The sequence below is a fragment of the Pteropus alecto genome, unplaced genomic scaffold, assembly GCF_000325575.1.
Source record: "Pteropus alecto unplaced genomic scaffold, ASM32557v1 scaffold45, whole genome shotgun sequence".
NCBI lineage: Eukaryota > Metazoa > Chordata > Mammalia > Chiroptera > Pteropodidae > Pteropus > Pteropus alecto.
The window spans coordinates 20,764,700-20,781,771 of NW_006442491.1; the positions used below are offsets into that span (position 1 = coordinate 20,764,700).

The window sequence follows — 17,072 nt, forward strand, 5'->3', positions numbered from 1 at the left end:
AACAAGTCATAAGTGTGTAATGTCCAATCAAGAAGGGACATTCCAGGAGTCTGTACAGCTCAAGGATTAAAACCATCAAGGTCTTATCTTGATGTCCAAGTCCTCTCCTTCCTGTCCCCCCGGCCACCTTTCTAGCCCTGTATCTCATAACTCCCCTTATGCTACAGCCAAACAACTCTTCCCTACCCCACTGCTCCCTCATTCGCTCTTGCTTAAGCTGTTCCGCTGCCTGGAATGCCCTTGCCTTCAATTCCTTCCGTTAAAAATCTTCGGTTATTTCAAAATCCATTTCAAGCACCACGCTTCCTCAATGCCTTTCTCCTACTGCTGCCAGGCACCGAACTCTAAAGCTGGGCAGAGAAAGGGAAGTGCCAGGAGGTGGCAAAGCTGTTTGTGTGTCTGCCTTCTTCTTTGAGCTTGAGATCCCAACAGGCTGAGGTCAGGTCTCAAACATCCCAGAATCCCCATTATGCCTTCCATCCATTGGATAACACTTAGAATAGTTTCCAGTTATAGTTCCCAGGAGGGTTCTCATTTTGCTTTGGTTTCCAAAAGTAGAACAGAGATTTAGTGAATGACCATTTAGGCAAATGGAGGGAGGCCAACTTCCCACTCAGCTTTCTGTGATTTGATTCATGATGAGGCCTCTTATAAACTGTGTGACTTTAGGAAAAACACTTAACCTCTCTGAGTCTCTATTCTCATCTATAAAATTAGGATAATATTACTAAACTTGTGTGAATAAAGAAAATCAACTACAAAGCCCCTCACACCCAGGAGGTGTTCAATGTTCAATAAATAGTTCCCCAAGGAGCACTGGATCAATCCAACGTGGCAATGGGGAGAAAAAGAAACAAAAAAATAGAGGGAATAAATATGAGCAGGGATTACAATAAATATAAAAGGGTTAAATTTACCTATTAAATGACCATCTTAGATTGGGTTAAAACAACAACAACAACAAACTATTTACAAGAGATGCACCTGAAGAGATAAGAGTTCTCTTCACTTTACCCATCCTTGCAAGCCCAAGGGTTTGCCTGCAGTCCTTATGACCTCACACTGTGGACAACCCCTTGTCTATTACTCCTTGTTCATGCCATACACTGTTGGCAGTAGATTATATAATAAAAGCTGAAAATTCTTTTAGGCACCAAAATTTTTATTTATTTATCTACTTTCCTTCTCTTTTTTAACATTATAAACATTATATAAACATTTTAAACCAAATTAATTTTTTTGATCCAGGGTTGTCATAGGAACCATCATGTTACAAAGCGGTAGCAGAGCCATGTCTGCTTTTAAGATTCTTTGGCCTCTCTCAACCTCCAGCTGTCACTTCTCTTGTCCTTCCTTGGCTGTCCCTTAACAGTATATTCTATAACCCCTGTAAAATAGGGACCGAAAGTACCAACCTCATTGTTCTGAGGTTTAAGAGAACGCCCAGCACTAAAGCCAGGCTCTCAGGAGCATTCAAACTCCAACAGTTCGTCCCTGCCCATTGATACAGCTCCTTCTTATCTGTCATGGGCTGAGGAACCAGTGAACCTGCAAACCAAGAACATGGGTTTAACATCCATAGGCAAGGTTAGAGCCTAGATGGGAAAGTGCATGGCCTTTGTGACCACTACTGCCAACTTCTAGCCTAAAGGACTGACTGAGCAATTCCAAAACCCCTGAGCTCATGGTTCCCTGTGGGTATCTCCCATGTACCTGCACTGTGACCAGGCTTGAGGAGGGGACTTCTCAATTCACCCTGCCACACTTGGAACAGTATGAGGGATGCAGCAGGGGCCAAAGACTGAGTAACCGGCCCCAGGAAGTCAATGGGGGACATTAACAAACCATTCTCAAAGTTGGCGCCATTTGCTCTGAGGGGAGAGGTAGGACCTGGACAAAGACAGCAGCTGAAAGGCAGAAAGGGCAGCAGGCCTGGTTCTCAGTAGCGGTAGTGATCTGGCTTGAAGGGGCCATCACGGGACATGCCCAAGTACTGGGCCTGCTTCTCAGTCAGTTTGGTCAGCTTCACGTTCAGCTTACCCAGGTGGGCTTCAGCTACTGCTTCATCCAGCTGGGGAGAAACACAGGAAGAACTGGAATCAGTGCCATCCTCTAGGACTCCTTACCTGCATCCAGCTCCCAAGAGAACCAAGAACTGTTCCTTTGGGGTATCTGCCATACGTGTTATGCATGTTATTTCATTCTATGCATATCCCCTCAGTGGATAAGCTGTTTTTGACTGCCCAGCTCCCCTTCCTCAAGAGGAAACAATGCTACATCCTCCCCTCCAAGTAGCCCTGCGGGGACCATCAATTACATCTTCTTTCTCACCCTCTACTAACCCAAGTAGCTAACCAAAATGATTCTCTGGAATTCATCTGTGGACATGACATATTTTCCGAGACAGGGTCTCTCCAATTCCACTGGGATTCATAAACAAGGAGGGTATCAGTCTCAGCTTACTAGTGGCAAGTCTGTTTGATAAGTGAATGTAGAGGAAAAAAAGAGCCAAGAGACAGAGGAAGACAGCTCTAATTACACTGAATCCTTGGATCCATTGTCTGAATCTTAGACTCTTCCAATTATATAGCCAATAGAGTTCCTTTTTAGATTAAACTGGTTATGGTTGTTTTAATTTGTCCTTAAATTCTTTGTCTACATATTCATAATATTCCTTCCTTCAAGAAGTGAAGCCTAATTCCTCACCCCTTGAGTGATTCACTTCTAATGAACAGAATAAAGCAGAAGTGATGGTGTGTGACTTAAAGAGTAGATCCTAAAAGACACTGTAGCTACCTCCTTTGCTCTCCCCGCTGGATCACTCACTCTGGGGAAAGGCCAGTTGCCATCTCATGAGGACGATTAAGTAGCCTATGGAGATACCCATGTGGCAAGAAGGAACAGACCTCTTGCCAACAGTGATGAGAAGTGTATCTTCCAGCCTCAGTCTAGCCTTCAGATGACTGCAGCCCTGGCTGACATCTTGAATGCAACCTAATGAAGGACCTCCTTGCTAAGGGGCCCTCAAATTCCTGACCCACAAAAACTGAAATAATAAATGTTTATCATTTTAAGCCAGTAAGTTTTGGAGTTAAACTGTTATATAGCAACAGATAATACACCAGTTTAAACCAAGTTTCCACCACTTGCTACCAAAAGGATCCTTGACTAATAAAAACTTGCCATCCTCCTTTTACAAATGTAGAAATCACAACTCAGAAAGATGAAATGACTTGCCCAAGGTCATACAGCTAGTTATTGACATAGCTAGGATTTGAACTCAGGTTCATCTGGCTCCAAAGCCCCAAAACTTGTCTCAAGCATCCCAACTTATGGCCTCGAAGGCAACTTTGAAGAGAGAAAACAGAAACCAAGAACAGAGGCTGAGATTAAATAAGGCCAATTTCTAAATCTGACCAGTCTGAAATGTATAAAAGGGACCTGAAAACAAAGGTAAGTGGTTACACTTAGAGAAAGGTCAACTCTGAGTGGGAGGAGGGGTCTCATTTTCTCAGCCTGTAGCTCTATGTGGGACCTCTCTTTACCCAAGCCCAGAGAGCTTTACACTCCCAAGTGGTTTCACATCCATTGTCTCATTAGAGCCTCACAAATACCCCTAAGGAGGGCAGGGTTTATTCCGTTTAACCAGTGAAGAAACTGGAGAGAGACAGGCAAAAGTGTGAGCAGAGCCTAGCCCAAGTCCATGTCAGTTCTGGAAGCAGAATGAAGTTCTCCAACTCCCAGAGCACCTATTGAATCCTTCCTTCATTTGCCCTGGCCTAGCCCTGAACCTACTTCTTCCTTCTCCCTGAACCCACATCTAGAAGGCAGTGTGTAATAATGGTTAACAACTTGGACAGACAGCTAGGTTCTACGCTTGGCCCAATAATTGACAGTTGTGGGAGCAAGTCAATCTCTGAACCTTAGTTTCCTCATTTGTAAGATGGATCTCTCCTGGCTTTTACAAAGATCAGTGATATTCAGAGGCCCTAGTACAAGTAGATGCCTTAATAAACAGTGGCTGCTCTCTCTGGCCTTGTTAACCAAGGTATCTAATCCCTTACCCACACATGGCATGTGAAGTCAAGGATGTCCTGTCCCTAATCTATGTTTTGGCAGTGATAAGGAAGGACGTAAGGATGGGGCCAGGTGCTGGGGTGGGAGATGAGATCTTTGCATTTTTACTTCCAACTCTGGCCTCATGTCAAAGGCCTACCCAATTCTCACCATATTCATAGCCATATTTCCTCTAATTGGGATCAGACAGAGGTCAAATGAGACTTTTAAAACTCCAGAATAAGGCGAGGGACCGGCAGGCTGTACAGAACAGGATAACCCTTGAGGCCCTTATGAGTGAAACATCTGGTCCAGCAAGACAGTGCCCAAGGCAGACTAGGGGGAACAGAGTTGGCCGGCCTTGAGAGGACACTGGCGCCTCTTCCTATTTTAGGTGGCCTACCCAATTCTCACCACATTCATAGCCATATTTCCTCTAATTGGGATCAGATAGAGGTCAAATGAGACTTTTAAAACTCCACAATAAGGCGAGGGACCCGGCAGGCTGTACAGAACAGGATAACCCTTGAGGCCCTTATGAGTGAAACATCTGGTCCAGCAAGACAGTGCCCAAGGCAGACTAGGGGGAACCAAGTTGGCCGGCCTTGAGAGGACACTGGAGCCTCTTCCTATTTTAGTTGGCAGAACCAGCCTTTCAAGGCGTGGGAGGAGTGATTAAGGAGACTCCATCATAACCTTTCCAGTAGCCAAATGGTATAAGAGCAAAAGCTACTCTTACCATTTGGCTGATAGGGAAACTGAGGCCCAGACAGGTTAAGTGGCAAAGCCACGTCCAAGTTGACCCACCTGGTTATTATTTAAAATTACAGTTAATCCATGACCCTAGCAAAAAAATGCCAGGACTAAAATATAGCAATTCTGACCCCTGGTGCATGGGGTATTAGGATGAGCACTGGGTTGACGTCAGAAGACCTCATTGTCATGGTTACCCTGACCACACTCATAGCATGTCAGGTGCTCTACTCAATGTGTTAGTGGCATCGTCTCATTCCAAAGCCACAATCCTGCAGCCCATACACTGCATTCGGCTTATAGACACATCCAAGTTGACCCACCTGGTTATTATTTAAAATTACAACAAGTTGCCTATATTTAAAAATTGAATATTTCATACAAAGATCTTGGTATCTGGCTTCTCTTGAAATGTCAAGAGCTCTAGGTTCCAGGTTGATGACAGGTAGCCAATTCCTTCAACTAGGGCATGTGCTCTTTGGTCAGTTTCCACTCAATCCAGTCTACTCATTTACTTGCCCAATCCCTGTGGGCATGTGGGTTTGTGACCTCTGCTCAAAAGAAATCCTCACGATCCTTAAAGGAGGCACTATTACCTTTAGGTTATAGATGAGGAAATGGAGGCACAGAGAAGTTAAGTAACTTGCCCCAGTTACACAGCCTCTGAGTGGTAGGGTGAGACTTAAACCTGGGTGTGTCTCACGACAAAGCCCATGCTGTTCTCCCCACCCAGCCCTTCCACTCTGGGATCCTGCCACCCTGCCATCTCCTACTTTGGCCTGACTTTCCTCATCTATTAAATGAAGAGGATGATTTCTGCCCTGTGGAAGACCCTGGGAGGACCTCTAAGACAGGAGAGAGGTGAGTACTTTATAAACTCTGGCAAGCCCTGTGTAGTGAGCCATGCGTTGGACAAATGGCCTGGGGTAGAGGTGGGAATTCACCTTCTTGGGCAGAAAGTGGACCCCAATGGGGTATTTGTCGGGATGGGTCCACAGTTCAATCTGCGCCAGCACCTGGTTGGTGAAGGAGTTGCTCATCACAAAGCTAGGGTGGCCCATTGCGCAGCCCAGGTTGACTAGCCGGCCCTCAGCCAGCAAGATGATGCGGCGCCCATTCTTCAGCCAGTAGCGGTCCACCTGCAGGTGGGCAGAACAACAGTGAGGGCTGGTGAGGCAATGCTCCCATTGTCCACCTCTGCCTCACTGTACCTCCCCTCATGTTCAGCAGTCCTTCCTGCCTCTAACAGTATCTGTGAAGAGCCTGCATTGCCCTAGAAAACCTCCATCACAGGGCCTGGCACAAATGATTAATAACAATAGTCAATATTTACCAAGCAACTCTGAGCTGCAGAGCTCACAGATGTGCTATGAGAATTTAATGAGCTGAAACATATAAAGCACTTGACACATGGCTTGGCACAAACTAAGTACTCAGTAAGTATTAGCTAATGTCGTTACTTATTATTATTATTATTGCCATATACTCTAGGTTAAGCTTATATACAAAATTACATACATATAACTATATATATATGACATATAACTAATAACAACCCTATGATTTAAGAACTACTATTAACTCCATTTCACAGATAAAGAAACTGAAGTTTAAAGGGTTAAGTCATTTGTCCAGAGCCACACACTAAAAAGTGGCTGCAATCTGACCCTGGACAGTCTGAGGACAGATCCCATGTTCTCGATCATCATGCTTAGTAAAAGTTAATTAAATGCAGTGGCGCTCAAGCTTGGCTGCACATCAGAATCTTGGGACCTTTAAAATGCTTGGCCTCGCTCCAAGATTCTGATTTAAGTGGCCCTGAAACCAGGCCTTCTTCTTCCCCATCCTGCTGCCCAGGTTGCCAGAGCCTCCTCCTCTGGCCCTCCATTGGCTAGCAAGCCCATGAGCATGTCCCCTTCAGATCTCTCTCTGCTCACCCTGCTGGTAGGGCTGGGGCATCTCACCTGGGGCTTGATGTTCACCTTCTCCACAGCGTTCTCATTCAACCACTTGACATCAATCTCTACGTCAAAGTGTCCAATGTTACACACGATGGCATCATCTTTCATCTGCTCAAAGTGCCTATGGGGAGCCCAAACCCATGGGAGGTCATCAGAGACAAAGAGCAGCCCCAAGCCTGCCCCTTCCTTTGCTCCCCAGGACCCCCCACTTGGTACCTACCGGCCAAGGATGATGTCGATACAGCCTGTGGTGGTGACAAAGATGTTGCCCTCCTGACAGGCCTCATCCATGGTAGTCACCTCATAGCCTGTGCAGAGACAGTGGCTGTGGGTCACCCAGGGTGGCCTTGCCTCTCCTCTAGCCCCAGTGGCTAACAGCCAACCCTCACCCTCTCGTACCCTCCATGGCAGCCTGCAGTGCGTTGATGGGGTCAATCTCGGTGATGATGACTCGGGCCCCAAAACCCCTCAGGGCTTGGGCACAGCCCTTGCCCACATCACCATAGCCTGCTACTACTGCCACTTTGCCCGCAATCATCACATCTGTGGCCCGCTTGATGCCATCTATGAGGGACTCCCGGCAGCCATAGAGGTTGTCAAACTTGCTCTGAAAGAAGAGGGGACAAGGGGGTGCTGGGGGCAGGCAAGGCCCTAGGGCCTCAGACCCACTCTCAGCAACTCGGCCTGGTGGGCCTTGAACTTATCACCTCCTGTGACTTCTCCCCACCAGCTAACATCCTCATATGCCTCTTGCCCTGATCAGCCCCAAGACCTTCCTCCTAGCCTTTCTCTGCCGGTCCAGGCTTCTTAAGGATCAATTACTAGGATAGACTGCCCAGTCAAAGAATCTGCTTCACTTTAAAGCTCTTCATGCCCAGCTCTGAGGCTGTGTTGTTCTTTCCCTCTTTAACACACTCATTACCCGTAGTATACATCCTCCTTCCCCCATTCAAATGAGGGCTTCAAGTCACTAGCCTCTGACCCTCTCTGGGGCCTTTCTTCAAGGCCCTACTCCTGAGTGCCCCAGGAGCCAACAGCTAGAGCGTTACAGTACAATGGGCTCACCTTGGTGACAGAGTCATTGACATTGATGGCAGGAACCTTCAGGATCCCATTGGCCATCATCTTATATAGGTTGTGGACCCCTGTTGTGGTCTCCTCGGAGATGCCTCGGATGCCTGAACAAGAGGGAAGGGGATGAGCCTCAGGCCAGGAAGGAGCTGCCCAGGCAGGGGCAGGGGTCTGGGATGAGCCTACATCTGAACTCACTCAAATTCATCCTTGCCCCCTAAAGCCACTCCTCTTTCTGGGTTCTCAACTCTATGACTGATACCACAGTCCACTCAACCAAACAGGCTAGCATGAGGGAGGAGTCACCACTATTACCAGGCCTAGTGATTCTACTTCCCAAGCACGCCCAAACTCTCCATTCCCACTGGCATCACCCCTGTCCCTGCCACCATCATCTCTTGCCTGACCTCCCAGCCACAATCCACCCTCCACACAGCAGGCATTTTTAACACGTATGTTTTCAGAGAAATCTTTTTAAAACTTTCCAATTACTTCCCCTTGCTCTCAAGATCAAGTCAAATTCTTTTCTCTTGGCTTATTAAGTCCTCACACATCTGGCCTTTAATAAAGCTCCAGCCCCATTCTGTAATACTCTTCCAGTGAAAGAAGCTGCCATGTTAGCTTCCTTTCCATTTCCTAAAGAGACATCCTTTCCTGCCTTAGGGCCTTTGCACTCACTGCCCATCTCTCTCCCTAGCTTTCCTTTCTGCCCTGCTTTTAACAAAGCTAACTCATTCCCAGCCCTGGCTTATGCTTGCTCTTAGACTGTCATCTCAGCAAGGCCTCCCCCAGCCACGCAAGCCCCACACAATCAAAAGTCAGGAAGCCAGGTCCCAGAACACCTGCAGGAGCCTGCTGTCCTCCCATTTTCCACCGAATCTGCTACTTAAGGTGTTGGGAATCCTGCCAGGCCTACTGCTTTCACCTGGATAAGCAGGCCCCTTCTAGACCTCCACCACCCAGCCCATCCACCTGCCTTACTCACCCGACAGGAGCTTTGGGTACTTGGTGTGGATGAGGTTGGTGAGGTCACCGCCATCATCCAGAATCATGTTGAGGGGCCCGTCCTTGAAGTACAGTGTCTGCTCAATGCACCACAGGTATTCCTCATCTGTTTCACCCTTCCAGGCATACACTGAAGGGTGAGTGGCACATCAGGGCCTGCCCTCCCCACTGGCACCTGCTTTAGGAAGTACCTAGGCAGAGCCAAATTCTACCTCCCTCCTAATTCCCATCCCCAGTCACCTCTAGCACCTCTAAGGACTCAGCAGTGATAAGAACACAACCTGGAACCAGGGAGATCTGAGTTCAAGTCCTGGCTCTGCACTTGCCAGCTGTGACTGGGCAAATCACTTCACCTTTCTGAGCCTGTTTCCTCACCTGTAATTAGGGCTCACAATAGTATGGATTAAATGAGACAGAGGCCACATAGAATCACCCAGATATAGGTAAATGAAAATAATTACTTTCCCACTCCCTCTGTCGGGGCCCTAAGGACTAGGCATCGACCCACAGTGACCAGGCTCCCACCCATAATACCTACTGCTGCAGGGGCAAAGAGCCACATCCAGGTGGACCCACAAAGCAAGATCCAAGGTTGGTTCTGCACTGAAAGGACATGAGGGCCCAGCGGTCTCTGTGATGGGTGATCTCAGGAAAAATCTGGCCAAAAAACTACTAAAAGCAGCTACTATATACAGAGCACTTTCTTAGTGCCAGACATTACTGCCAGTCCAGGCTCCTCCATCATAGGGTATTACTGGGACATATGTGTGGGGTTCTCATGAACCTCCTGTGAGCAAAGGACATCCACCAAGCAGGGCATGCTGCCCCTCCCCCTAACTCAGGCAGATAATGGTCTTGAAAACAAAGACTTTCTCAGAAAAGGATCGTGAAGCCCAACTAAGGCTAAGAAGTGAGAGACATGTCTATCCAGCCTGGTCAGTCTCTAGAGGGGTCCTCCTGACCCTTTCCCCTCCACCTGGTTAGGACTCATGAATGTCCTACTTAATCACCATCAGAGCTAACCACTCCCCTCTCCAGGCAGACATGTGCCAGTTTCTCCAGCTTATGAAAGTCTTTCTCCTCTTCTCCTGGTCCTTCCCCAGCCCCCGAGACCATCAGACCCTAGGGAACAGACCTCTAGGCTCAGCATCCCTCCCCAATTCTTTTGGAAACAGACCCCTATCCTTTCTTTAAGCAACTTCCCCCCTCTTCTACACCCTGTGGTTCCCAATCGTAAGATCCCACCCTTCCTGATCACATGACTTGAGCTGGGACAATAAGTACCTCCTATAGGATTTCAGATGACAGTGGGACAAAACAGCTCTTTCCTATAAGTCACTAGGCTTGGACTATGTGGCCACGATGCCCCTCCCCTGCTGCTGGGAAGCCTGTCACTGTAGAATAGGAGTCAGTGAAGCCAACAGGGAGAAGCAGAGCCCCTTAAATGCATTCCACATTCCCAAGCAGTAAGCAAGACCAACCTGGAATGCCAGCCTTGGCAATGGCAGCTGCTGCATGGTCTTGAGTGGAGAAGATGTTGCAGCTTGACCACTGCACCTGGAAAAGCCAGCAAGAGAGGGCTGCGGTCACACATGGCTCAGAAGCACCAAGGTCACTGGACAAGGGTAAGGAAAAGCTGTGGAGCTAAGCGTGAGAGGCTTGGGATCTAGGCCCCACAGGCTTAGACTATAGGCTGGGCTCCCTGGTGAGTGACTGGGAGCCAGAACAACGGTAACAAGACCCAACTTATGTTTTAAAACATCACTCTGGTGCTGTGTGGAAGAGAAAAGCTTCCACAAGGAAATGAGGAGACAAGTGAAGAAGCCATTGTTAAGAGTTCAGATAAGAAATTCAACAGCAACAGAGGTGATGAGTATATTTTGAAGGCTGGGCTGACAGGATTTGCTGCAGAGTTCCTTGTTGGAATGAGAAAGAAAAGTCAGGGATGATCCCAGGTTCTTGAACTGAGAGAACCTGGAAGGCTGGAGTTTTGCTCACGTGGGGAAGACTAGGGGATAAGAAATCATGAGTTTGTTTGGACCTGTTAAGGCTGATATGTCTATTAGATTTCCAAGTGGAAATGACACATCAGCTGCTGGATATACAAGTCTGGAGATCTGCAGAGAAGTCTAGGTTAGTACATATATCTGGGAGTCATCACCATATAGAGAGTATTTAAAACCATAATATCATATCACCAAGAGTGTGAATGTTGAAAAGAAAGAAGAGGTCCAAGGACTGAGCCCTAGTTACTTTCTTGGTTTTGGGTGCTCTGTCCTGCGCTCTTAGGAAATCATCTTGCTTCGAGACTCCCAGAGAGGTTAGAAAAGCTGCCAATCACTGGTACACAAGACCCAGGCTGAACTCACGCTCTCTTTCTAGCAGCCATGATTGACCCAAGGCGGGCACAGGACCCTAGAAGGGCCAAAAAAAGCCAGTCCTTCAATAAGTCAGCAGGACACTGGGCTGAGCTTTTCCTACCAGAGCTCCTCAGTCAAAGGATGTGAATTGAGGGCTGTTAGATGCTATCTTCCCATCAGAAAGAAAATATGTACAAAGAGTAATGGCACTGTGACAAAGCTGGGGCCCCAGCTGGGCCTCAGAGGGCACCACATTGAATTTCCCTGCCCTATACGGAACAGCTGCAGGTCTCACCTCAGCACCCAGGGCGACCAAGGTCTCAATGAGGACAGCCGTCTCAACAGTCATGTGCAGGCAGCCAGCGATGCGTGCGCCCTTCAGTGGCTTGGAGGCCGAGTACATCTCCCGCATACGCATCAGGCCCGGCATCTCATTCTCCGCGATGTCCAGGGCCTTGCGTCCCCAAGAGGCCAGGCTGATGTCAGCTGCAGGGGCAGGAAGGATGGGAGTTCCCTGAGTGGCCTCATCCCACCAATCAGGAAGCATCACCACTCCTTATTCATCCAATGTGGACTCGAAACACTAAGTTTGAGCAATTTCGTCACTGCATTTTATCACTCATTCAACAAAGATTTATGGAACTGGGGCAATCACAAAGAAAAACATGGTTCCTGCTTAACTAAAGCTTAGAGCCTTGTGGGAGAACACATTTAATCAAAGAATCACACAGGTACACATAAATTACAACACGGGGGTGGCTCCATAGTGTAGTGGTTAGCACGTTTGCTTTACACGCAGAAGGTCCTGGGTTCGCGCCCCAGATGGAGCCACAGACCATACCCTGGGTGCGCCAGGCCCCGTGAGTGCACCAGGCCCCCCAAAACCCCGGGTCTGCACCACCAGCCTGTGAGAGGAGACGCCGCGCCTTCAGAGATCTAGTTCTTAAGGGAAATGATAACATCCCTTAAGTAAGGGGTGGCAGTGGCGGGGAGGTGGGGAGGGAATTAAAGAGGGGGAAAAAAAAGATTACAACACAGGTAAATGCCCCCTTAAAAAACAGCTATCAGCCTGTATATACACCCCCCTACCCCTTCTGCTGCCACCTATCAACCTCTTCATCTTCCAAGTCATCACTCTTGGTGACTTTAACACTCAAATGATAGTATCTAACAACTTGGACACAATTCCTTGATCTTAAAAATGCAAAAATGCTTCTTTATTCTTGATGTTTCTTTCCACATAGAAGAAACTCATCTGTGTATTTAATACTCTTGGCCTCTCTACCCCAGAGGAAGTGGAGTGACTTGTCCAATTAGTAAACTTGGGAGGAATAAACTGGGTATTTTCAGTTCGGCTCTCCCTTCTTTTGCAAGCAAGCAGCAGCCAGCCTGCCTATAGGAAGCATGTTTTTCCATATAGAGGCCTATCCATCTTGCCTGTAACCGATGGGTAACTGCTTAATTTGGGGGTTCAGTTAGGATCATTCGACTTCGACATTAATCTACATCTTCTGGCTTCAAAGTTATTAGTAATGAAGTTATATTTTGGCCTCTGCCACCCCAAATGTCTCAAATTTGTCCAAATTCTTAAGCAGGAAGAAAGGAGACTATTATGAGCTCTCTCACTATCTCAATACTCTTCTAATAATCTCACCCTCCCTGCCCCCATGCTACACTAGCCCATCCCAAAGTCAATCCCTTGGTCAGTGTTTTCATACTTCCCAGATAAGAGTCATCTGGCATGCTTATAAATCTCCCCTGGATAATCAGATTCAATAGGTCTAGAATGGAGCCTGAGACCCCTGGTGATTTTTATCTTTAGGGAAGCTTAGATCCTGCCAATCACCCCAGGGGATAGTGGATGGGCAGAGAATTTAATAACAACAAATAATAAAACTGACTAAGTCAGTCTGCTTCCTTCTGTACAATTCAGAGATGAAATATTCCTCCCCCATGGGAGAGACTACTCCTACACTGCCTCAACACACACACCCTCCCCACTAGGAGTCCCTTATCTTGCCCCATCCACCTTGGCAAGCCATCACCAATGATATACTCTCTTGGAAATACATATTTCAAGCAACCAATTCTGGTCATGTCCCATCTTTCCAATCCTCTCCCACTAGACCCCCAACTCCAATAAGGCTGCGGCCCAGCCTTAATCCTATCAATTTTCACTATCCCTCACCTCCACTTTGTGTTCTCAACTTCTTCCTTCCACAGTTTAAGATTCCACTGTTCATTCTGCTCTTCTGTCTCCCTGAGAACTCCTTGGCAAAATTTCTCCCCTGGTTAAACCCAGCCCTCCACTGCACTCAAGCCACTGAGCCCAGCAGGAGGAAAATCACAACTGTACCAAGAGGTCTCATTTTTTAAGACATCAATCTCAAGGAACAGTCCAGCAATCCTATTACATGTTGATTCACCTTTTTCACTCTCTCCAAACCTCTAGCATCTTTCCTCATCAAGTGTCCACTTCACAATTCATTGACTATTCAGAACTATGCCACTTTTTCTCCATAGAATCCACTAGTCCTCCTCATTTATAGCTACAGACAAGGCATTCATTGTCTCTGTTCTGTGGCGCCTGATCCCATATCCTCTCACCTTTTTGAGGACTTCGCTAATCCACTGAAACGGCTCTCTTCTCAAAGTCTCCAAAGACCAGCCCGATCCCCACATCTAACAGTCAATTATCTGTGTTCATATTTCTCCCTGCAGCACCGATCCCACTAATTACTCCCTTCTGCTCAAATCCTTTCTTTGCTTGGCTTCTATGCCTGTCCTGTGGTTTTCCTCCTACCCTCCTGGCTCTTCTTCCTGTAACTGACTCATGTTTGGAAGCCCTCAGGGCTCCATCATCTCCCTTTTCCTTTTAATACCTTCTCTAAGACAATAATTCCCACATATTTATCTCCAGGCCAATTTCTCCCCTGCACATGAGACTCATAATCCAATTGCCTACTCAGCACCTCTTCTTGGATGCACAATTGAATCTATTATGTCCAATCTGAACTCCCATGACTCCCTACCTTCCCCGCAAATTTGTTAACTCCTCCAGCTTTCCCATTTTAGGAAATCCCATTTGACTAGCTGCTCCAGCCCCAAACTTTGATTCCTCTTTTCCCCTTTCATCCCCTTCCAATCCCCGTCAGCATATTGTTGGTTCCAAATCCCAAATATATAAATAATCCAACCACATTTCACCACCTTGGATCATTGAAGCAGCCTCATCACTGGTCACCCAGCTTCCACATACTATTTCCTCATAGAAGTCAGAGGAAGAAGTTATTTAAAATTTAAATTCTCTCACCTCCGCTCTTCTGCTAAAGTAAAAAACAAACCTCCAAATACTTCCCCTTACCCACAAATAAAATCAATCCTAACCCCCATGACTGCCCACCCTTCTCCCCCCAACCTCTCCACCCTCTTCTCCCCTTTACTTGCTGCTCAATCATATAGACCTCCTTACTGTCTGTCCTTACAGTCTTGAGTAAACTCATTCCCACCTCAGGGCTTCTACACAAGCAGTTCTCTTAGCCTGGATGTCTCCTCCCCAAGCACTTGAAACAGAGCTGGCAAACAATAATACAAAAGTAGGTACTCAACAAAAACCTGGAAACAGATAAGAACTTGGTATATTCCTACTGGAAGACAGAGTGTACTAGGGTGATTCTAGTAGAGGGCGTAAGATAAATCAAGATTTTATTCTCAGTGTGGGAAGCCTACAGAATGTTAAGGGGAGTATCATGACCAGTTTGTCTTTTGAAAAGTCCCCTTTGGTTGCTGCATGTTCCCGTGGAGCAGGATACCCAGGGAGACCTGTGAGGAGGGTGAACAGAACTGAGATGGTGGCCGTGGACATGCAGAAGTGGGCAAATCTCCTCAGTTACAAAATGGAGACGATACCACATTATCTGTATGCATATCTGTCCCACCTCATCCTTTGCGTGTCCATTGCCCAGCAGGCCCTGACAGAGTCAGCAAATGTTTACTAATCATATCTGTTGTGAGGACTGAATGAGAGAAAGTACATGAAAGGGGCTGACACAGGACAGGAGTGGCAAAAAGAAACAAGTCTGAACCTAGTCAAACTCCTAGCATTTAGCAATGTGGAAAAGGCCCAGAGAAAGGTTTGCCCCAGGTTTCACAGTCAGTCAATGGCAGAGGTGGGACTGGTGGTCAGGAGGGCTAGAGCCAGAAGCCTTCCCTAGGTTCCTGAGAGCGGCACAGCAGTAATGGACAATGGGTTCTGTCCTATCCTGCTAAGCTCCACCCCTTCCACTACCACCTGTCATTCTAGCTTAAAAGAACTCTACTGTCCTCTTAACAGCTACGCCGGCCCTAGAGCTTTCTGTGGGTCCCTCAACTCCAAGGGCATAGGAGGGAATGGAGCTCTAAGCTCTGGGGCTTTTGGTCCCATGGGAGCTCAGGACTTGAAGAAGTTGCAGGAATACCTGTGCCAGGACAAGCCAAGAAGAATGTCAAGACCCTTTCTGGGCCTCAGTTTCTTCATTTGTAAAGTGGAAATAATCATCCCTAATCTTGCTATGAGTCCTGAGGATGAAAGATGACATATGGGCAAGGTCTGGCAATGCACACCCTCCTGGATGGGGACTTCCTCCCTCTAACCCTACCCAGCCAAGCTCCCCTACTTCCAAGTGCGGCCTTATCGCCTCCCACACAACCTAATACCCTCAAACCTAACCCACCAATCTCTCCACAGTATGACAAACCTCTATTCCACCTCTGCGCTTATGTGACCTGGACTTAAACCTTTCTGGGCTTCAGTTTCATCACCCACAAAACAAGGACAACAGTCTACGCTGGCCACTACATCATAAGCTACTATCGTTAAATTACCACAGTTGACCCTTGAACACAGAGGTTAGGGGCAATAACCCCCATGCAGTAAAAAATCTGCATATAACTATTGAATCCCCTCAAACTTCAGTCATCCTTCAGTATCTGTGGACGATTGGTTCCAGGACCAACCTCCTCACGGATACCAAAATTCCTGGATGTTCAAGTCGTTCATATAAAATGGCATAGAACAATGCATACAGTCAGCCCTCTGCACTGGGCTTAAACCAACCAGAGACAGAAAATACCACGGATGTGAAACCCAGGGACACGAAGGGCCGACAGTATATTTTTTTGAAAAAAGCCACATGTGCCCTCTCTTTCCCAGTAGGAGGCCCAGAGAGGGATGGGCATTTGTCTGGGACCACCCAGGGACCAGGGGGCTGGTCTAGGCTCAAGAGGTAAAATATGGATCCTCTAGTGTAGGTCCCGGGAGGTGCCCGCGATCCCAGGCCGCTGCCAGGTGCGCGCAACCCGCCCGCTCCAGCGGCTCAGTACAGAACACGCCACTACTTGGCTGCCCCACAGTCCGCGCCGCTGCACCCGGGCTCGCCGGGATTTGTAGTCCGCCGCCGCCTCCGACAACCCTCTCCCAGCGGCGCGAGAACTCCAACCCCCATGCGGCCTCGCGCGGCCAGGGTCGCGCCGAGCCAGCGATTCAAGGGGGTCCCGAGCGCGCTGCGTCGGCCCCACGTCCGCCGCCTAGACAGGCCCCCAGCCGGCTCGGAGCTGACGAGGCCTGCTGCACGTCCTGGAACTCACCGACTTTGTAGGGCAGTTTGTCCGACATGTTAGCGGTGCTACCGCACGGAGTGATGGACACCCGCGAAGGGGGCCGGTCCTAGAACTGGAACGGGGCGGGCAGCGCTGGGAAGGGACCTGCGCATGTCGCTGGCGCCTTTAAATACCTTCCTCTTAATTGCATATTCATGAGTCCCTCTGGGGCTGAGCCGTCGGGGGCGGGGCCGGACGCACAAAGGCGGGACCAGAGCGAACTTCGATC

At 48.0% G+C, this 17,072-nt stretch overlaps 1 protein-coding gene across 1 annotated transcript; it reads right to left on the bottom strand.

Annotated features, from left to right (window-relative positions):
* Positions 1 to 1,148: 1,148 nt before the first annotated feature.
* Positions 1,149 to 16,985, bottom strand: AHCY (adenosylhomocysteinase). The gene is made up of 10 exons (XM_006921735.3): positions 16,832 to 16,985; positions 11,502 to 11,692; positions 10,328 to 10,403; positions 8,827 to 8,976; positions 7,836 to 7,948; positions 7,170 to 7,377; positions 6,991 to 7,078; positions 6,774 to 6,891; positions 5,754 to 5,948; positions 1,149 to 2,071 (listed from the first exon to the last, which is right to left on the bottom strand). The coding sequence occupies exons 1-10, from the start codon at positions 16,857 to 16,859 to the stop codon at positions 1,940 to 1,942; spliced, it is 1,299 nt and encodes a 432-aa protein (XP_006921797.1). The 5' UTR covers positions 16,860 to 16,985; the 3' UTR covers positions 1,149 to 1,939.
* Positions 16,986 to 17,072: the final 87 nt, after the last annotated feature.

Coding starts and splice junctions, on each gene's coding strand:
- AHCY (XM_006921735.3), bottom strand. CDS start 16,859: ATGTCGGACAAACTGCCCTACAAAGTCG. Junction 8,977..10,327: donor TGCCAAGGCTGGCATTCCAG/GTTGGTCTTGCT, acceptor CTCACCCTTCAG/TGTATGCCTGGAAGGGTGAA. Junction 6,892..6,990: donor ATCGACATCATCCTTGGCCG/GTAGGTACCAAG, acceptor GGCTCCCCATAG/GCACTTTGAGCAGATGAAAG.